Source organism: Phalacrocorax carbo, chromosome 2 (genome assembly GCF_963921805.1).
Source record: "Phalacrocorax carbo chromosome 2, bPhaCar2.1, whole genome shotgun sequence".
Classification (NCBI taxonomy): Eukaryota; Metazoa; Chordata; class Aves; order Suliformes; family Phalacrocoracidae; genus Phalacrocorax; species Phalacrocorax carbo.
Window position 1 is genome coordinate 41807273 of NC_087514.1, and position 23036 is coordinate 41830308.

The window sequence follows — 23036 nt, forward strand, 5'->3', positions numbered from 1 at the left end:
TTTATTCTGAAGATAAATGGGACAATAAGAGGCTTCACGATCAAAAAGAATAGACTGAAAAATGAGTTTAAAAAGAAATCATAAGTTGTGATAGCCCAAAGTATTCCTTTTCAGGAAGTCATGGCTTTCAGTTTTTTCTCTTAAATTGCTTTGTTAAGTTGATCAGGCTCTATTAAGGAAGGTATCCAACATTTAGAAATATCAAACCAGGAAAATAAAGATGTATTCTTAAATTAAAAAGGAGGTTCTCCAGGAAGGTCTTCTGTTGTCTGCTAATATAAAGGACACTAAGCAAAACAGATTTACTAATTTTAATCTTTTGAGACCGCTGGATATCTCTTCATCTTCTACATAGTTGAAAATAAAATAATTGAGATTTTTCTTGTTTCAGAATTATAATATTGGACTTGGCAAGCTGCAGATGGATAATTACACTGGAGATGTTAAATAGGTTTTAGAGACAAAATTGTAAATAATACAATACAGAAGAATGATGGACTTATTAGCATATCATTAAATCGCTTTTTCCCTGAGAGCCAAGCATATTTTTCATAACTTACAAAAAGTGTCTTGCCTAGCAGTAGCACATGTGCTTAACATTTACAAAACCCACAATATTTGACTATGACATTAGGTTTATATTGCAGGGAAAATTATGACAATATAGTTACAAATATCTGTAAGTTTATCACTTGATAACAAGATCATATGTATGAAAAACAGTCTCCTCTGAGTTTAAACATTTTGCAGACCTTTTGTTTCAACTTCCATTAGGGCTATCACTTACACTGAGAATTTACAGGGCTGCAACATAGCAACAGAAAGATTTGGTAAAAGATCCTTTCACTAACATAATTTAAACCGTCTAACTAATTCTTATTAGTCTAAATTATGTTTTGCATTATGATTTTGTACTTAATAAAAAGTAGAATCATGTGGGATATGGGGGTTTTTTTGAGGGCTACTGGTATTGGCCAGGAAGAATATTATTTTCTTTATCAAGGAAAATGAACTTAGTCCAGAAATTCACAAAATGCACACCCAAAACCTAGATGACTTTAGTTTTCAGGAAACACGTCAGTTGCGATCGATGGATAATGTGCGGTCATAATTCTAAGCGGTTTAGTACCAGGGAAGGTTCATTTGGTTTAACACAGTTGTTATGTATGGGAATGCAAGAGCTAGCACAGCACCACTGTTTCCATCTGAGACTGAAATGGCTAGCAAAACATTGTGTTTAAGCAGGAGTGGTGTTTATCAATAAGCCTTCAGAACTCTGAGCCAGCTGAGTCTCCTTAATCAAGCCATTCCTAAACTTGCTTATGTTCAGACTTTGCTTATGCTTAATTCTGTATCCACAATGCCATTTGTAAACAACAACTCCAGATAGGACACTATGACTCCAGGAAATAATTTCAAGGATGTTCCACATCGCAGTGCCCAAGAGGAAGAATACAGACAACTGCAGACTAGGTCTGCCTGTGTTACCCCGGTTTCAAAGATCCAACTTCATATCACATTGGAATGGAAACAAGGTCTTTTAAATGTTTGTGTGGAACAGCAGGAAATCTCATAAGCCGAATGATGAGGGTAATGAGATGATTAAAGCATGTAGCAGACTCAGCTTTTAGTCATTTCTCTGCCTTCTGGGTGACAGGTTTTCATTTGAGATCCTTCTGCCCTTTATGTCTGTCCAGTGCCTAAACAGGTGGACAACACTGGAAAGACAGCCTCTCCTCCCTTGCAAAAGCCTTTTTCAGCAAAGTAGCATACTTAGATTAAACCTCATTGACAATATTTCAAAAACCTCTTGTTCCAGCTGATGTGCTGCAAAGTCCAGCTTGTGAGGGAATTGGCATTTCTTAGGACTGAGGTAAGATGCAGTTCAGATCCTACAGAGTTCTCTCATAGAGTTAGGCAACACGAGACACCCCAGTATTGCACCAGGTGTACTGCACTCTTCAGGTGTCACAGCTGGTTTAGTGTGATTTCCTAACCAGAAATAATTTTCTGTCTCTTCCCACATGGACATCCCCTGCACTTAGGCAGACTTCATTCATTGAACCTGAGGAACGTGGCTTTTCATATAAGATATTAAACTCAATGAGCAGCAGAACCTTCATTGGGGTAGGCAAATGGAACAGTTATCGAGACAAAAAGGAACCACAGAAGGCACAGAAGGACACAAATTAGCCAGACATGCATTTTAGATTAGTCACTTTTGAAAACCTTCTTTGCTTTATGTAGAATATTGACTATTCCATAGGGCGTTTTGACCAAACTTGCAAACTATAAAGAACTGACTATTCATTGTCCTTTAATTTCACATTGTATACAGGATGAGACAGGCAGACCCCAAGTCACTATCAAGTTCCAGAATTTGTTGCTGTGCATGGAAAAAAATGCAGTATTATAAATCTAGGGTTGATCTTTTTCACGAGGGGATGAGAACTGAGGCAGAGCATGAAATGACATGACATACAGCATGGAGTCACCAAGAGTGATCTGCAGTTATAGCTCTTAACATTTTCTGTTTCACTTTTCAGTATTTTCCCCTGTTGTATCTGTCATTAATGAGTGTAGGTCTAGTACCTTCTGCTTGGGCAACCATCCCTTACTGAAACTAAGCTTATTGAAACCATATAAGAGCCTGAATGGACTAGAATTCAAAGGGTTACTTGGTCATTCAAGGTCTCAAAATCTTCCTCGAAGACTTGCACACCTATAAAGTTAATAAATTACTACATCTGTGTTGCCCTAAGCATACAAACATTGCCGTACCCAAATCATTTGCATGGAGTCAGTCTTAACGTAATAAATACTGTAGTCAAGTCACATGTTATTCTTTTCTAAGTGGAAACATCCTTAAATCTCTTTATTTAAACATCCCATTCTAATTCTAATATTTCCATTTTATTTCAAATTAAACACTTTCTAAATGCTATGCAAGCTGCACTTTCTTTTGAAATATGTAACATGATTAATATTAATATCTCATTGGAAATGTATTTATTTAAATGCCAAGTCTCTCAGTCTTCTAAACATTAACACTACCACATAAAATATTTAAAATATGTATGACAAAATTCAGCGGCAGATACACTGACATCACTGAGAGATACACAGTTAGGCACTATCCTGGCCCTGCACTGTGCTTAACACTCTCCACTCTCATGTGGCCAGATTCTCTCGTGGCAACTCTGTTGGAAAATTTACAAATCGTCTAGTGGAGGGTGACACTGATTCAAGAAAGACTCTTCAGACTGTTTTATTGATATAAATGTATCCAATACAGCTTCCTTTACTTTGTGGTGGGGAGAGATGGATGGTGTGGTCAGGTTACCTTTGTCTGTTAAAGCAGATAGAGTGAACAACATGTGACAGATAATAGTCACATTGCCCAACTAACTGCAGGAAGATAGTTTGATACTGTTGTGGTGAGCATCATAGAAAAAAACAGACAAAACAGAACAGAATGGAATAGAAGAGAGCAGAAGCCAATGAAGGTTATGGCAGTCTCACTCTGGCTACTGTGTTGTTGGTCAGTCACGGGAGCAAAGCACTGCAGAGACGACAGTAGCTGCCTGCATCCCCTTTTCCCTCCTGCACAGCTTAGCACTGCTCACAGTATTTCCAAGGATCTAGTTTGTATTTCTAGACTTAATCATTTTATGTCCCTTGGATGCATCTATTTTTATTGTCTAAAAGAAGGGGAAGCAATATTGTCTCTCTCAAGCATCTTTCTGACTTCATTTCTTCTGATGAAAGGCTATTGATTCAGGTGTGTTATAGTGAACCTGTGAATATACTGCTGACTCAGGAGTTCTTTAGTATCACTAAAATAAATGTGAAATGCATGATTGTTTTCCTTATGTAAATAACTGGTGAAATAGAAAACAGTTCTGTTGTTATTTGCAAAAAAGCAATGAATGGGTAATATTATCAGGAGACACGTGCTAGAATATTTGACTTGCACCTCCTAGATTCCATTTGTCTGCTGTCAGCCTATACCTGCTGTTAAGCGTTAGAGACTTAAAAAAAGAGAAGAAGATAACACAAATTATTCACCATTAATTCTTTAAAATGAGTCACTATTAAAAGCTTAATTGTTTTCTGAGAGGGTCCAAATTAGTGGACTTTGCAAGATCAAACAAAATCAAAGATATTTGTCCAAATTAAAATGGAAACATGCATCCAGAATATACCAAATGAACATGTATGCTCCTGTAATAATAATTTTATTATCTTCAGCTTCCAGGCCAGACTTTTAATTATGACCCTTTATATCAGTGAAAACCATGTATTCAGGATTAAAAACCTATTTCTTTAACTAGTCTAGTTAAAGACTGTGGTTTGATATATTCTATGCTACAACTTTTATAAAAAACAGAGAACACTTCTAATAACACTTTTCTAATTTCATGGTTCAGTGCACAGTCAGTAAAGATTTAAATAATTCAGAAAGAAAGCCTATTCTGTTTCTTTATTAGAAGTTTGAGTCAGGCAAATTCTTTGACATTTAATAGGTTTTTAACCCTTTTAATAACTTCTTATAATGAAATTTATTGGAGGTTGTTTTAAATAAAGGGTTATTATATTACAGTGAATAGCAGTTGGTAGTTTTTTATGATTAGTTTTGAGACCTTGGCCCTGTGTGACTCAAAGGATATTAAAACATAAAGTAGAAAAGAATGTTAATAGTCACCAAATTAACTGTGTACCAAGAAATATAGAAACTGTATATTACTGCATTCTTGTCATTATGTGATCGTGCTATAAAATTTTGCAGTCGAATTTTGAGTATATAATTGTTTTAAAGGAGCTTAAGATCACTTACAGAACCAGTACTTTATAAAACAACCTGAAGTGGTTTAATTTTTAACAGAATGATTTTGAAAAGATTAAAGTAGTAAATTTGATAGGGTATATTTTTTTTAGTTTAGGGTTCTTTTTACATGTGAGGTTTCTGCTGTTTAATTTTAAGACTGTTTCCCTAATCAACAGAAATTTTGAACGATCCTTTCATTTTATCCTGAAAATGCACTGGGCATAGTATATAAAATACACTTGTGTACAACACTGAAGTATTCCCCAAATACACACTCACTTTAAAACTTAGTCTTTCATTATGCAGTTAGCTGATACAGAAGAGAATTATAAAAATGAGATGATGAAAACACATATCCCTTCCTCTGTTAGGTGGTGCTTTGAGTTATTCTTTTTAATGTTCTGAATGGTTCTCTGTGGTCATTGTACAGTAACCTTAGCTCTCATAACAAATCTTTCTTTAGCACTCATTCTCTTACATATGTTCTAAAAGAACACTTGGTTACAGAAATGATTTCTACTTTAACCGAATGGAAGCAAAGATCTGATAGTTTGTGGATCTTCGGGTTTGATCAGCCTCTGTTCATGACAGGACATAGGTACCAGTTACCAGTTTTATCCACTCTAATCAGTAAATCCTAACTTCTTGTCAGATTTCAGACTTCTAAATACTGGGGTCACTTTTTGTTTTTCTCTGGTGTACAAATACAGATGTCCAAGTTATCTCAAATTTTAAGTTATCTCACTGAATAGTGTCACCGCGATGGAAAACAACACATGAAACTGCATGAGTTGCTTTTGATTCACTTGCTGTTAATCTAGGATCCTAACCACCAACATGCATTGAATAACTGCGAGGTACTACTCCTTGATTATCAGCATGCACCGAGTAAATGGACACCTTTTAAGTTTAAACTTCGCTCTGATTGTATGATAAATATTGCTTGCATTTTGGATCATCAAAAAAAAAAAAAGCATGAGTTTTTTTGAGTTTGCAATTATGTGTTTTGATCATAAATGCTGGGTATGGTCTCCCAAACACAATTCCTTCTCTGTGTGCCAGCTCTCACAAATCTGTCTGGCAACTTAACGTTATCTTTTCTTCTCTTTTGAGACCTTGACTTAGAGAGTCAAGTGATTATGTAGGAATTCAATTTTTTTTCTCTCCTTTTTAATGAGCATCTCAGTGCCTCTGGAAAACAACTTGCAGATGTGCATTGGCTTATGGTAGCAGACAGTTAAGACACCTAAAATAGACCAGTAAAATTTCTAAGCAAATCTCCTGTTTTTTCAGGAGGTTGGCACAATTGGGGCTGGTGCTGCATTTTAATGTAGCATTACTTGGGAAGAGACAAATATTCAGATTTAATATGGCATGGCCAGTGGCATAAGTTGTCCTGGGAATATAAATGAGAATATGACCAATAACAGAAGGACCTTCTGCCTACCAAAGAATGTCTGTGATGCCTACATGGTGGCTCATATGGGTGATGCCAGTGAAGAAGGAAGCACACTGTGGGTATCCTCATAGATAACACTTAAGATCCCCTGAGGTTTTCTCCCAATAATTTTTTTAAATTAATTAATTGAAACACAGCTACTTATAGTATGAAAAATTTTTGCTTTCTTACTTACCATGACCACTTAGACAAGAAAAAAGAACTGTCAACCACTTCACAGCATCCATCAGGAAAGTTCATAACAGCTCTTGGCTAGTAGAAGACTAAGCAAAAAACATTGTAAGACCTGGTGGTGGTAATAGAAATAATGCCTGTTGTGCCTTGATATGAATTTGCCCTGGGGTAGTAAGATATGTGATCTCCACTTGCTTCAGTGAGTAAGCCCTGTGTATTTCTCCTTATGTTTTAATGTTTTCATCTCCAGTGTATAATCCCTGTTGTTTCTTGCATATACATAGACCTGTTGTATTTACTTTGAGCTGTTAAGGCAACCTTTCTTTCTTCTTTCATTTAATGATAACATTTATTATAAATGAATTTAAATAGGGAGGGAGAATCTGGACTTTTATGGCTTATCAGAGAGATGTTGCATCACAGTTCTCAATTATAACAAGAAAAATAATGTGGGAATTATTTTGCTAACAGCACATTCCTTTTGAAACTGCCTGCCTAATGCTTCTTAGAAAAAAAATATTTGCTTCCTAAAGTCACCTTCTGGGACTTTAGTTGAGAGTCCTGCAATTTGACTTGACTCTTTCTGCATCTTGCATGGGTTAACAGGCTTGTATCCAAAAGACAGATAATTAGGGAAATTTTTTTTAATGCTATATGCTATAACCTGTGAGAGACGAAGGATTCTATCTAAATGCTGTGTCAGATAAGAATATCTGTATTTTGTGGACTTTGTGGCACAATATTTCAAGAAAGATGAAGGTTATTGGACATAGTCCAGAGGACAGCAGGAAGAATGATCAGAAGTGTAGAAAACACAGCATATGAAAAAAGTCTTTCAATCTTCAGGTTTGTTGTTTAGTCTAAAGAAGAAAAAACTGAAAGGAAATTCATAATAGCCTTCCAGTGTGTACAACTTTTCTGTAAAGAAGGAGAAAAACATTCCTCATGTCCACTGGGAGCAGAGTAAAAAGTAGTAGGTTTAAATTACAACAAAGGAGATTTAGGTGAGACATTACGGAAAAAAGCCCTTTCCACTGTAAGGATAGTTAAGCACAAGAATTGCCTAGGGAGGTTATGAAGAGGTTAGACAAACATCTGTCAGAAATGATTTAGGTATAGCTAATCCTGCTGTGAGATAAAGTGTTGGACTAAATAACCTTTTGAGGTTCCTTCTAGCACTATTTTCTGTGATTCTGTGAGTAGGATACTGTGCTCACGTTGTCCTGCAGTGAGATGTTTCTGTGCAGGGATGATATCACTGTATTCTGCATTGCATGCTTTGCTTTGTTTTTGCTTTAAGCCAATGAGGAGAACGATGGCCTGATGTTTAAAGCACGTTAGCTTTATTCTTAGTACCTTAGGAGCTTTCAGCAGGGCATTAGGAGCTGTTTTCAGCGAGGCAGCCCTGATCAGGTTTTGCACTAAACATGTGCCGATATGCGTTATCAGTACACACCTCAGAATTAGCAGCTTTTACTGTGTCTTTTAACTTTCAGTCAAACACTTCTATGGGTGGATGCTCAGTTTCTGCTTATAAGTGAAATGCAAACAGAAAAAAAAAAAGTAGCCATGAAAAGAAATGTATCATAGCTTCCCCGTTAGTAAAACCAAAATAAAACCAGGCGTGTTCTAAAGCTGAATATAACACAAGTTGTGAAACATCCTGGAACTGACAGATGGAGAATGGTATTAAAGTGCCAGATATTATCATTATTACTTCATCAGAGAGACCATTGAAGGCGTCAGTTTAAGACTGTCCTTATCCTCTGAGCACTCAAACTCTTTAACTTTGTTCTTCCATTTGGCGTTCTGCCACCCACCAGGATTTGTATTCAGCTTTGCATTCGGCAGGAGTGTGTTCGCAATATTGCTTCTGCATACTGAATATGGCTCCAGCACAGCTACACATTGGTGGGTTTTGTAAAACTCCATCTGGAGGAAGAAGGAATAGGAAGCTTCTGATTTTGAAGTAGTTTAAAAGAAATTGGTCATACTCTGCATGTAATGTTGACAGGGAGCGTGTCTGATTAGTGCCACTGTTCCTGCAGATGCGAGGTCATCGTGGTGTTTGAAGCAGGGACATACTGTCACACCACAGCAGTGACCCAGGTGTGTGGTTGTCATGGGTGGGACTGTTCTTGAACCCAACAGGGAAGACGGGACAGTTCTTGGTTTGCTGATCCTTTAGGAATCGGAAGGTTTATCATCACCTGTTTTCCACGGTGTACTCTCATAGCTTTTCAGTTATGTGGTTAGCTGCCTGTTCTTACTCAAGGAATGAGCAGTTTCCATTTTCTTAGACAATCCCACTTTTTCACTAGGAAGGGGGAGGATAGGGGAAGGAGGGCTCTGTGGTGCGTGGCAGAGAGGTGAGCCAGAAGCCTCATCTGCAGATGTGGATCCTCCTTGCTGAGCGCCACAGTTCTGTGCGATGGACTTTGACATGTTCTCTTCAGGCAGGTCCCTTGGGTGAGGGTTTCTGGCTTAGCATCTAAAAAGGAACATGTACTGTTAAACAAACTTACTTGCTGCTTACACCTGGTTTTGTAAAGGCAGCCTGGTATTCATCTGATTTAAAAATTCAGAATACAAACTGAATTTATGTGAAAAGTACTGGATTTTTTTTCTACTGTACCACCTCGTTTGCAGTCCTCAGAATTTCACTAGTGAAGGGTTATCTTGCAAATATATACGTATACATGTGTTTTGTTTGTGGATACATCCAGTACCATCCAGTTGGTGTCATGTTGTCTGAAAACACAGTGTATGTTCAGCGCTGGAGCTAAAAGTGAATCACAGGCTGTTTAAAAATACATGTTGTTTAAAGACGACAAACATGGAAAGTTCTGCAGTATCTATCTGATAATATTTGAAGCTCATATGAAGAGTTTTTAATAAAGGAGAGATCATTTGAATAATAGCAATTGTATTATATTTTACTTGGGGAAAAGTAATTAAAATTATAACCTTTTCCCTGCTTTCAGAGGTAGATACTTTGCAAGTTCACTCAAAATAAGTGTGTTAGGAGTTTCAAGTAGTGCTTGCTTCCTTTCTAGAGTTCATAAAATCATTAGGATGCATATTCTTATTAAAAAGCGGTCTTGCTTTTCCAGCCTTTTGTGTGTGGGGGGTGGTTATTCTCAGTCCCAATCTGGCACCACAAAGTGCTGCCCCACAAAAATCCAAGGCATTTGCAAGCAGGGCAACATGGACTCAGCCCCTGCAGGGAGGTGGGCGCAGACAGGGTGAAGGGAGGGCTTTGGGGAAGGTTTTGCCTCCCCCTCCCCAGCACACAAGGGGCCTGGTGGGTTTCCATCCCCTTCCCGCTCACCCCACGCTGGCTGAGAGCGCCTGGGGCAGCCCACCCTCCCACTCCCCATTCCCCGACTGCTGCCCAGACCAACAGCTGGATCCAGAGCAGAACAGCCGAGCAGCAGTTACAGCTTCATGGGCACTACTGCTTTGATACAGATTGTCTGCTAGAGGTAGAGATAATGATAGCTTTCAAGGCTAATGTGTCTGGTGAGGAGGGGAGCTGCTACTGGAGAGAAGGGAACAAGAAGTCAGTAGCAATCTTTAGAATTATAAATGTCTGCAAGGATTCAAATTTCAGCCTTCAATTGATTTCATACACTGCACTGTCTCTGCTCCTCTCCCCCAGTGCTTTAGTAGTCATTAAATGAAATTGAACATGTTTGTATCGATAACCCTTTTTTACCAAAAGCTATTAATTTCTAAAGAAATATAAATATAGGTATAATTGTGATGTTACGTTGTCAGAAGCCATTTCAAATACTTTTCAGAGACACGTGTACATGTAAAGCGGTAAGTATGCCATAACTAATGGTATTATTAGTTTGATTTACTGCCAACCAGTCAGCTTTACAAAAATCAATCCCCAAGCTCATACAGTATCTCCCTAAAATTGATAAATTTTCACACTATCAATAATAAGAGAAAAGGTGAAGTTACAGGTTTATCTTTTCTTTTTCTGTGCGTTACTCGTTGAAAGGTATCTTACAGATTGCTGTGATATATGAGTGTGTGTATGAGAGGGAGATAGGTTATAGAAGTCACGAGCTATAAAAAGTTAAAAAAAATCTAAGTGATCTTTAGGCAATTCAGATGACATGTCTAACAAAGACTGTCAGTAGAATAAATGTGGTTATGTTAATATATCGAACCATTAACACATGTCCTTATCGTAATGGAACTTACACAATGGTAGTTCCTGTCAGATTCCACTCAATACATATGGCATGTTTGTCTGTTGCACGGAAAGACAACTATATCTATTTCATTTCAGCTCTGAATTGACACTTCAATTTTAAATCACCCACAGAACACCTTAGCTTAAATCTGAGCTTCTCCCTGATACTCTTTGCTATTTGTCATGTTTCCGTATGAGTATACTGAAAAGATGTTACAGGCAACCTGCTGTAGTGTGTGTGTATAGTACATTTGACCTCTGGACAAGAAAGGAGTTTCATCCTCCAGTGCTTTCAATTCTTATCCTTGCAGAGACTGAATTTGTTGCTTGCATTAAAATAGTATGTCTTGTTAATGCTAAGAAGCGGTGACCCACATACCACAATGGATTCATTTGTCAATCCTGGGACTTCTGAGCTTTCTGTTCATATATATCTTAGTGGCAAATCAACTCAGAAATCATTTAATCAGTCTATCAATGCATCCTTGTTGTCAGTCATCTGAATCCTGAAAATTCTAGTATCTCATTGGGCAGCATGAGGGGAAATAGATTTGGACCTAATGCTAGACATTAAAACTCTGAAAACTGCAGCTAAGAAGAAAAGTAGGATCTGGAAATTGCCTTGAATTTTGAGGATATTCATGTTCTGATCTGGTTCGAAACTTCAGAGTACAAATCTGTCCCTGTTTGTTAGCATTTCTGAAATACTGTACACGTAGTTACAGAAACCAGTGCCCTTTTGTTCCCTCTATAAAGAAACAAGCTTTCATTGCTTTTTGCTATTCCCACGGGCTGAGGCTAGAGCCTGAATAGTTTATAACAGTCAGTATTTTGCAAATGTCAATCATATCCTTACTCTGTTTATTTCCAGTATTTACATGTTTATTTAAGTACTTGCCATTTCTTTTAAGCCTTATATAGCCAATCAGGCCAACAGAGGTCTAAAGGAACAGAACACTTTATTAGTGATATACTTAATACAGTTTTTTTCCTCTTATAGATGCAAGATTTACGGAATACAGAAGGAGCCCAGTATAGTTCCCATCCTCAGATGGCAACCATGAGGCCAAGGGTTCAACCTGCAGATATTAGGCAGCCAGGAATGATGCAGCATGGGCAGCTGACTACTATTAACCAGTCCCAGCTCAGTGCACAGCTTGGTTTGAATATGGGTGGAAACAATGTTCCTCACAACTCGCCCTCTCCACCTGGAAGCAAATCTGCAACTCCTTCACCATCCAGTTCAGTCCATGAAGATGAAGGAGAAGATAGCTCTAAGGTAGGCTTAGATGTTAGGATTACTATGTAAATGGTGGATATTTTTAGGACCTGCTAAATGAATCGTATGGCCAGAGGTATTAAGGTGATACTTTATACATTGCTGGTGGTTGACTGAAGCGAATAAAGGGTTATGAATACAGAATTTATAGTTTCCAGTCAATTCTTCAGGCGGCTTGAGTAAATGACATCATTCCTCTTCATGAGAGCAAACTGGAATCCTGTAAAACACTAAAAGGATAGCCATTCCTTTAGGACTTTAATATAAAGGTTGAGTTTTCTCACTTGCATAGAAGGGATGTTTGTTCCCAGTTAAAGATCAAGTTACTGCTATAAAAAGTGTGAACAGTCTGTACAATATGCTGGTCTTTGCTACTTGGTCACAGTGTAAGTAAACAGAACATCATAGCAACCAGAACAGGAAGATTCTCTACGAACTTTAAAAATCTTACCTTGAAAATCTTGAAGACCCATTATGCATTTATATCTGGGAGGTGCTGACACTCCAGCATGACATATTTAAGCTCCATTTTAGTGTCAGTACAGACATGAAGAAGTAATAGTAATTTAAATAATAAACGAGCCATTTATTTAAAGGATAAATGTCAATTTATATAGCAGGTTTTGCATGCGAAAACCTCCCAAGCCTCTGCAAATCCTGAAAACGTCCCCCAAAATACACAAATATATTATCTTAATTTCACAGACACAAAAGCTGAGACACAAAAAGATTGGGACTTAGCACGAAGTCATCCCATAAACCAGAAACAGAGCATATTGAAATTGAGAAGCTCTTTAGCTCTATTTTATGGTTGCTACAAAATAGCAGTCCTGTTACAGCAGTCCTGTAGTGTAGTGAAGATGTTGTACCATGGCCATATCTTGTGGGGAAAAGTTGCAGACTTGAGAGGAATGTGAAGAAAACATATTGTGAGTCACTGAGGAGGTATAATCCAGTCAAGAAATGTAAGTCTGATTTGTTTTCAAATTATATTGTTTTTCATGCCTCAAGCTATAAAATAATCATGTAATTGGAGACATATGTTTTACTACATTTTGAATATATTCTGATTCAAAAGTTTTATTTCAGGACTTTCCCCTGATTTCACAAACTTTAGGTTTTAAACATTACTGAATAATTCATACATTTTAAATGAGCACTTCCTTACTGAGGCAGACTTTAGAATACAGCTATGTAAAAATAATTCCAGGCAGCCTTTACTTTTTCAGAATAATTTATTTGCTACTCCTGTTGCTTTGCTAATATTTTTACATATATTGGTGGGACTGTGCAAGATGCTCTAAACTTCTGGAGAAAACATCCACTCAAATAATTAAGATATCCTTTCTGCTTCTATCAAATATTTCAGTTATTTAACCCATATTTTTCACGTACTTTTTCCCTGCAACACTTCATGCTTGCAAAAGTGTAGGGTCGAGGTTTCATGCAGAGTGTACTCATCTGAAGCTAATATTTTCAATAAAGAAATACTAAGCACTGCTGACCAAGTAAAACTTGGTCCTTTCTTTGTGGAAGCCAGTTTATATAGTGTTCACCTTTTTAACAAGCCATGTTATTTTGGAAGACTGTCTTTAAAATTCTTTCATGCTCAGCCTAAGCAGAAAAAAGGCACAATACACAACACAAAATTAAGAAAAATACTTCAGTATGCTGAAGTTGATACGTTGCCTTAAAATTTTTTTAAATTATCATTTGTCTGCTGAAAGAAGTGTTGTAAAGGATATGAAACTTGGTAGAGGGCTTAAATTAGTCTCCAACTAGTAGGGATCAAAAGGCAAACTTAATGGGTACAGATTATGCCATACCTGTCTTCTGTGGGATTTCTTAGGTCTTCCTGAAAATGCCTGAAGTTGGCCACCATTGGAGACAGGCAGTAGGCTGGCACACCTGATCTGATGCAATGGTTCTGCTGTAGTTATCCCCCTAAAAGACAAGAGGGTTTGAATCATCAGTGTAAGAAGTTAGTGTATTGTTGTAGTTTACAATTTAAACCCCTCCGCTGTGAATCTTTTTGTCACGCTGCTCTTCCTGGAAGCTGCCAATGGATATGGATATGTAGAACAAACCAGCTTTCTCTGCAGATCCTTTTCCCCAGCCACAACAGTATTACATTTTCCCAGAGCTGCTTTGGAGGCTTCTTCTCACTCCAAAAATCTTCCTCCCCATGAAAGAAGGCACTGGATGGGGACAGCAAGAGATAGAGCAGTCATTCTGTCTCTCGTGAGAACCTTTTTTACCTGAACATATCTTTGCTAAATTTGGAGTTTTCTCTTTGTTTTATAAACTGTCATGTAGATGTGTGACATTACTTAATAGATCAGGGCCAAAGCTCATTATTCAGTCCTTCAGTAGAAGTGCACGTGTTTTGGTCATGTAGTAGCTGCTGGAGCTCACCACATTTGAGCAGCTTCATGAAGTCAGTAAGATGTTCCTGCCATGACGACTGTGTAGAAAAAAACTGAATTCACCATATCATTAATAGCAACAGTGACGTTCTCCCTGTTTAACCAGCAGGAGAAGATGTTTGCCTATGTACCAACATCAATCAAAAAGACAAAGTACATTTTCAAATGGAAAATCACCTGTGTCAGATGACTTCCCTTAGTTTATACCAGCTGAATGCCCAGCCTTACTTGTGAAAGAGAAGCCAATGGTGCTTTGATAGCAGATTTGGTAGAGAAATCCCTAACAATTATACTTATTGCTATGTAGAGGAAAAAATACAGAAATCTTAGTGTCCTGTTCATGCTTGTGTGAATTTATAGAAAGAGGATGACAGAAGATATGGACGAATATGTACATTATATACATTTGGACTAGAAATACGATTGTATCCCTAGTGAAGCACTGATTTCCATGCCTGGAGGAAATGACCTTTTCAGTTTAATGTACATATTCCAAATGCCAGTAATAAGGAAACTTTACAAACTGATGTAATTTTTCATGTACTGAGCTTCTTGGATGTTCATTCTATGGTAAATATTCAAATTGTTGTAAGCCTTAACCAACATACACAGAACTAATGGCAGCAGCTGCTGAATATTTTTTGGCATTACTCATTCTCATAAAGGCTCTTCCATATAGGCCTTTCAGACTTTAAATGTCAAAAAAAGGGAAAGGAGCTGCGTTATTGAGGGCTCCGTTGCCCTACACACAGTTGCTCTAAAAGCAAGACAGCCGAGATTTCTTGACCATAAGATCAGTGACAACAGTAGCATAATTATAAGGCTGTGTATATACAGACAGAAAGCTGCTAGGTCCATGGAAATAGGAAACGTAGTCTCATACCAAGGATATTGTTTCTGCAAGTGGTGTACCTCCGTAAGTCTCCTTAATTCTTCTAAATCTAGTGTGTGGGACTACCGTTAGAAGAAGAAAACAGGGAGAACTTAAAAATCAATAGTTGTAAGTAACTATAAAAACATTCTAAACAAAACAGCCACTTACCACATGCTTTATTCTAACCACCTCAACATTGGAATATTACATTTATGTAATTCTTGCCATAATTTATACTGTTGGATCGTTAAACATGTATTCAGTTATTGCCAAGCATAATTGTGAGCTGCTGGAAGCATTACTGGTTTGCAAATATGTATTTCTTCATAGATGGATAACAGGGTTTTCTTCCATGCTCATTTGAATATCACTTATGAGAGAATTTCAAATAATGTATTTTAGAGGGAAGATAGTGAGAGGACTGCAAGTAGCAAGAATTAACTAACAGAAACACGATTACTAAAGAACTGCTGCAGCATATTCTCTTTATGTGATAGAGGTTTTACAATATTTCCTTTATATGATAAGGGTTATAAGTAGAATTCTATGTTGTCTGTTCAGCCTATTATGCAGATGGTGCTTGATTAAAATCTATTTTAAACTACAGCGATTACTGCAAGATAGTGTGCATAAAACAGCTCTCCTAGCTCCATTAAAGGCTTTGGTACTATTGCAGTTTATTTTAAATATGCTTATAGACATTTTCCAGCTTCTCAGGGGACATTTAGATATCAAAGATGTGCCTTACTTGATAGTTTTAAATCCTACACTAGATATTCTTGTGATCTATTATGTGTGCAACATGGTTAATGTACACTTTTTTAAAGTGAAAGATTATTGCTTTCTTGTGATAAATAAGTTAAATACATCACCGTAATTAAGCAATAAGCCATGACAGGAGGTGGATTACCATGAGCTAACTACACCTCCAGGGATTTTGAGACACAAGTCTATGCCTAGCAGAATATATATGGTTTTTATTTTATTTCCCATCTGTCTCTGCTTTGGTGGTTAGAATTGGAGTCTATGAAGCTGATAGACTGATGGGAGCATAAGGTAGGCCATCATCTCAGCTATTTGCAAGGTTATTAGTACTGGAGTTCTGGCATTCTTTTTATTTCGTTATTTTCATATAAGACAAACAGAGTCTGTGAGTACTCTCTTTTTAACAGTGGATTTTTGAAGTCTCTTGATCATTCAGGTTGGAGAACAAGTTTTAGAGTTGTTCTCCAAACAGCCTACCAGAAGACTTCTTACAAGTTTCTGCAGCATGTCATCTAGTTTAAGAGTAGTTTAAGTGATGTGGTATCCTAATATACAGAGACCTTTAAATCTCATTGGTCCAAAAATACTCTGAAAAGAGGAGAACTTTAGCAAATAATAGAGATAAGATTATAACTATAGCCCAAATTATTGTCAAGCCTCCTTCCTCATGGAGTTTGCACAGAGTTCCCTGAAGAGTTTAGACTGATATTGCCAAATTAACTAGGGAGCCCTAGTTAATTACCATTTAGCTGGTAGTTTTGTGTACCCTGTAGAAAGAAACAATAGCAAGAGACTAAAAGTTGGATAATTTAATGGGCAGCACACTGCTGCTGTTTTTTCATATTTTCCAAAATGCTGCCAATAGTTTCCATGGCCGTTAACCTTGTATTAGAGATGCATCCATTGTAACATAATGCTCAGGAAGAAAGCAACTTCATTTTCAAATTGTGGTCGTCACTATTGCCGTGCTTAGTAAACCACAGAGATCCAGGTTGTTCACTGTAGTCACCTGGGCTCTGTTGGACACCACACAGTGATGTATATAGAAAAATAAAAAAAATTTGCTCAAAATGAGAATTTCCAGCCATTTTCCTTATGCAGTTCTGCTGATTTTGACACCTGTGTTCTCCTGTGTCACTTGACACGCATTATTAAAAAATAACGATGCAAGGATGTGGTAAAAGTAATACCTAGTAGTTACTTAGCCTAGAGCATTTTTTTTTTTGCTCTTGATCTTCTCCTGCTTCAAAATGCTCATGATGCACAGCATTCTGACCATGCCAACAATAGAAAAAAGCCTTTGAATCCTCTGGTAAGATCACATGTCATTGCTACAAGGTATAGCGAATTAAGTGATCATATCAAGCGAAGCTGATTTGCCATGGAGCTCTAATCTGTTGAAGAATCAGGACAGTGTCCCTTTTTGTGCTTGTAAGTCACCTAAGAAAGTAGGGTGTTTCCGTGATCAGGGTCTCTGAGCTAGTGGCAAAGCATAGTTGCATTTAGCAAATCTGCACAAATGCCTACGTGCATTTTTTTTCAGGTGGTACCCAAATAATGCACATGAACTTCTCTTCATACACCATTCCTCTTTCACCCCTTCTCACAAACCATCATGAATTTGCTTTTACATCAGCAGAGGAAAAAACTATGCAGTTAAATCTAGATGTATCAGAACTGATCCTCTAGTGGGGACCAAACTGTCTGTACCGGTAAAACTTTGTTTCTTCAGATTTTCATTAGAAGGTGTGCAGGGGAAATGCCTATAACTTGAATAATTTTATTCACAATCAAATTATCTTCAAATTCCCTGGAAGGTGTACCACCAGTTGCAGTAGAAATTGATTTGAACACTAGTCTGGGCAAGTTCTGGAAGGGGTCCAGAGAAGGGCCACCAAGATGATCAGAGGCCTGGGAAGCCTGCTATACGAGGATAGGCTGGGAGAGCTGGGTTTGTTCAGCCTGGAGAAAAGGAGGCTCAGAGGGGATCTCATCACCATGTGCCAGTACTTAAGGGGTAGCTACAAAGAAGATGGAGACTCCCTTTTTACAAGGAGTCCCATGGAGAGGACCAGGGGGAATGGACACAAGTTGCTCTTCGAGAGATTGCGATGGGACACAAGGAAGATTTTTCACAGTGAGGACTGTCACCATTGGAATAATCTCCCCAGGGAAGTGTTTGACTCAGCCACATTGGACACCTTCAAGAGTCGGCTGGACAGGGTGCTGGGCCATCTTGTTTAGACTGCGCTCTTCCCAGAAAGGTTGGACTAGATGATCCCTGAGGTCCCTTCCAACCTGTGATTCTGTGAAGTTCTGGGAAAGGGTAAGAATACAGGAAAGGTAGCTATGACAGTGTCCCTGCTGTCCACAGGTAATTCATGTGGTTGAACTGGTGGTGAGGATGTAATGAAACTAATTTACTTTGAATTTACTTATTATATGTATGTTATAGCCATTATCAATAAAATTTAGAAAAAGGGAAAAGATGACCAGATTAGCTATAAATGAGATTATAACAATTATACAAAAGCAAAATATCAAGCACTTTGAGGGAAAAAATTACATAATCTGAAATACCTATAATGCATTTTGTTCATGTGGCATTTGGATTAGCAAAGATGGCAACTAAAATTCCATTTTTGTGTGCAAAATCCAAAATCTCTTTGTATCACAGAAGCTGTAATGGTGGATGGACTGAATTAAATCGGCTTTTTTAATAGTACTTTTCTAATTTTGTGTTACAGGTCAATGGTGGAGAGAAGAGACCTGCTTCAGATATGGGAAAGAAACCCAAAACTCCCAAAAAGAAGAAGAAGAAGGACCCAAATGAGCCACAGAAGCCTGTGTCTGCCTATGCATTATTCTTTCGAGACACTCAAGCAGCCATCAAGGGCCAAAACCCCAATGCTACTTTTGGTGAAGTTTCTAAAATTGTAGCTTCAATGTGGGACGGCTTAGGAGAAGAACAAAAACAGGTACAAACTGTGCTGTGTCTCAGAGGCTTTGTTTCAGGAAAGTGTTATCAGGGTCATCTAAGCACTGTAGGCAGTTTCTTTTGTTTGCTGGGATGAAACTTGAATATGTGCCATCTCGGGAATATGATTTAAAGAGACTAAGATAAGGAGAATATAATTTCGTTTCTTCTGTATGAAACCACTAAGAGTTTTTCAGTTTTAGTGTGTGACACAAGCTTTAGGATTTTATTTAGGATTGTTTTATGCTGAAATTGTGGGCCTCAGATTTTATGAGAGCATTGCCCTGTCTATGACAGTGTGGTGTAGGAGGACCTTGTTGCCAAAAATCATGTCTGTACAGTGGGACCTGACACGTAACCGAGCTCCCAGTTGCAGATGTTCCCCTGCTTCACAATGCCAGAAGGGGAGCTGGGCTCACTCCTCTTCCCAACCCATCTGGCTTTTATGAAAGGAGTTATGGCTGTGTTGACCCAAAGAGAGCTGTGGTGGACCCTGGCAAATTGACAATGTTCTGGGGTATCCTCTTGCACAGCATGCATGTAGGCTGTGGAAATTACACCCTGTAGTTACTTCCATCCTCCATGGAAGGGCTTTGGTTCTGCAACAAGGTCAGCAGAGCTTGATCTGAACCTTTGCAGAAATCCTTCCAAGTCAGTCAGATCCTGTGTAGAAGTGGGCAACTCTGGGTGAAGCTCTCCATGTTTGTGAGTTTACGGTGGTGACAGTTGGCAAATACCGTTCATCCTTGCTGTAGCATACCATTGCTTTTCCGTTTTTGGTGGTTGCATTTTTACTATCTGCCAACAGAATAGATTGGGTAGATAAAGAAATGGGAACTTTAAGAAAGAAACAGATATGGAGAGAAGGGATGCGCTGGCTTATATTGGCTGCAAGACACCTGGGTGCGCGTTGATGTTAGCACAGAGAGTGGAAAAGTACTGGGACAAAACTGCATCTCGTTCATTCATACCAATCATATTATTATTACACAATTATAGTTAATAAGGCTAAGAATTGAAAGGAAAATATTGCTATAATTTTTTTGTAGGTAAAATTATTTGGATTTGGGAAAAAAGAAGGGTTTTTTGCTAATTAGTGTTGTGTTATCTCTTCTTCCTGCCTTTTTTAATATGTCCAGCAAAGGCCAAGGTTACGTCCTTGATCTGACAGGTTATTTAGACCTTCCCAGTACAGCAGTTCTCTCATAGTCGAACATTATTTTTGGGGACCATGATGATGACTGTTCACTTTTGACTCAGGAAAAATACTGGCTATGCTTTTAGTTAAGTTCAAAAGCAAGAGGTTTTGATGAATTCCTCCTTGTCCTGTGTACCTGCCCAGAATCACTCCCCCGTGTTGAAATCTGCACACCCAAACACATACCTCAGGAGTGGTCCAAGTAGTTAGACCTGTATCTGGGACCCATCTTGCTTGCCTGTGAGATTGTGGATCCAAATTTTCCTGAAGTGGTGAAAGGCAGAGAGCTAGACTTCTCAAGAGTGTGTTAATCTAGTTAATCTTACAACTCTCTAGTGGTGACACGAAGCAAGATCTTGTGCTTGGTTTTCTCCTCCATTTTTCATAATGACCCTTAATTTGTGGCTGTTGCAGTGGTACAGTTTTTCCTTCCATAATATTTGCTCTGCTTACAAAGCAGAAAATTTGACTTCTTGAATAATAGTCAAAGACCATATAATGGAGATAAAAGACTATAAAATTCACATTTCCTTTAAATTTGTCATGTTAGCAGTACCAGCAGAAAACTGAAGTCTTTCCACAGAATTCTGTTTAAGAAAAGTGCATAAAACCCTAAAATTTTCAGCTTTACCTTGGATTTCCAATTTGTGCTTGAAAGCAATAACTGAATGAGTCCTACGCTGAAACAGCAGAACAAAATTTATTTTCCTTATCTCTGTTGTCCTTAATTTAAGTTGGAACACAGCAGAATGATGTGTTACGGAATCCACATGACACATCCATGAAAAAATGCCTGCAACTAGATTTTTAAGCAAATTATTCCAAGAGTTTGGTTTAGCATATCTCTGTTGCTCTTTGACTCATTTTGCCTATTCATTATCATCTATTAAGCACATTGTTAAAACTCCAGGCCCAGGCCCTTTCTAATCTAGCACTGTACAAAAAGAATAAAAGATAGTCCCTATTTAAAAAAATTGGCAATCCTATTTTCTAGAATAAATTTAAACTCATTCTTTATTCCATTAGGGATCTGATAGTACAAAGTAATGATTACAAGACATCTTAACTGACTAGATAGTCTGTATTTTAAAGGCCTAATTTTTCAGATCCAGAGCATTGGTAACTGTTATGAAACCTATGTCTCTAGCAGGAAAATTGGACTCTAAAAATACAAATGGTTAATGTAGCATTTGGAATTTGGCATTGAAGAAGCTTCAGAAATGCAAAAATAGTTAAATAAAGAAACAATAACATCATTAGAGGAATACTTTATTGATGAATTATACTTGCTGAAAAGGATTCAATTATCATAAAGCTTCTGGCTTTTATGTTTTGGAAGTTAATGCTTATTCTGGAATTTAAATAGAATTATGTTTCCAAATTGTGTTTCCTGAATTGGAACTCCTTTTACTATTTAAATAGTAAATATAAATGAATCAGAAAGTAGAACATAATGCAGCTATTGAGAAAGAAGAATAACTTCATGTTTTCATGCCAAAATAAAATCTTCTTTGTTCCTATGACGTGAGCCAGCTTTTTCTGAAATGGATAGAATTCTTCTTGTTTATTCCTGAAGATTGACCACAGAATAAATACAGGTATTGAAACTCAGTACAGTGGTGACTCAAGGGCAGCATATGTATGTCCAAGCCTTTGCAAAAAAATTTTTATAATCTGACATATTAGACTGTAGCTTGAAAGGGGTTGTGCAAGAACTACATACACAGAAGAAACTAGGAAAGTGTTGTTTGAAAAAGTAGGATTTGAATGGCAAAAAAGGAAACGTTATTATGAACTAGATAACGGTGGATGCCTCACGGAAGTTATGGGGAAGTTATACTTAAAATGTATTACACTCTGATGCTCTTACCATGAGAATATTGCAATTTATTAGGTTAAAGCAGATACCAGTGTACTTCCACTCTCATTTTACCATATGAAGACATTTGCTTTTTGGGGGTCATAAGCTATAACTGTTCCCATTAATTTCTGAACGTATAAGGGCCATTTGCAAACAACACTGGTGTGTCTGTGTTTTGGTTGCTCAAACCTATCTACACAGAGGAGTCCAGAAATTAAAGGGGCTTTAGTGGTCATGGTGGACTTTGTCATTGTTTCTTCTCGAATTCTGAATTGGGTGCAATAGTTACACATGATCAGAAGCAGGGACTGGGCATTTTCCTTCGTTTTTCACTACAAATGTTTTCTAAAACTGTTCAGATTAATATACTTGTGAACAGAAAGCAGCTGTAGCAGGAGTACGTTGGGGTACGTTTTCCTCAGTGCTGTAGCATAGCACAGGGATATTTTCAGTGGCTTTTCTAGTTCCTCTCTTACTATCATAAACACTATTTTCTACTTAGTTAGTATTATACTTCTGTGCATCCTGTTTCTATAGCTTATTTATGTTCACCTTTGCCCTTTGCACACACTTTTACTGCAAAGGGTTGAAAAACAGCCCCCAGGAAAGAGGGTTCAGCATGCTAAATGGTCAAGTCTCTGGCTTTCAGACAGAACACTGGTTCAAACTGGGTAAAAAGGCTACTTAGGTCATTTTCTGTCCTTAGATGAAAAAGGAAAGTAATTTTAAATCAGTACCAGATGTGTGTGTACTAAATGAACCTTAAGTTTCTAATTGGAGTCCTAGTAAAGCTGTAATAGATGTGGCAAATTACAAACAAAATGTTCTTGTTTACATTAGTGTAACTTTAAAACTTCAGCCAAAGACCTTAATAAATGTGCTATTATTCTAAAAATGGAATTGAATGTCTATTCAACATTCAACAAAATTAATCTCTGGTGTAACTTCAGTGACAACTGGAATTCTAGCAGGAATGATTTTGGCC

The 23036-nt window shown here is 37.6% G+C and overlaps 1 protein-coding gene across 2 annotated transcripts in view; it reads left to right on the plus strand.

Moving 5' to 3' along the window:
* Positions 1–23036, plus strand: part of TOX (thymocyte selection associated high mobility group box) — a 230517-nt gene that overhangs the window by 169757 nt on the left and 37724 nt on the right. For both annotated transcript variants that reach the window (XM_064442662.1, XM_064442661.1), the window contains exons 4-5: positions 11672–11950; positions 18763–18993. In XM_064442662.1, the coding sequence (XP_064298732.1) occupies positions 11672–11950; positions 18763–18993 (510 nt within the window). The remainder of the gene's footprint in view (positions 1–11671; positions 11951–18762; positions 18994–23036) is intronic.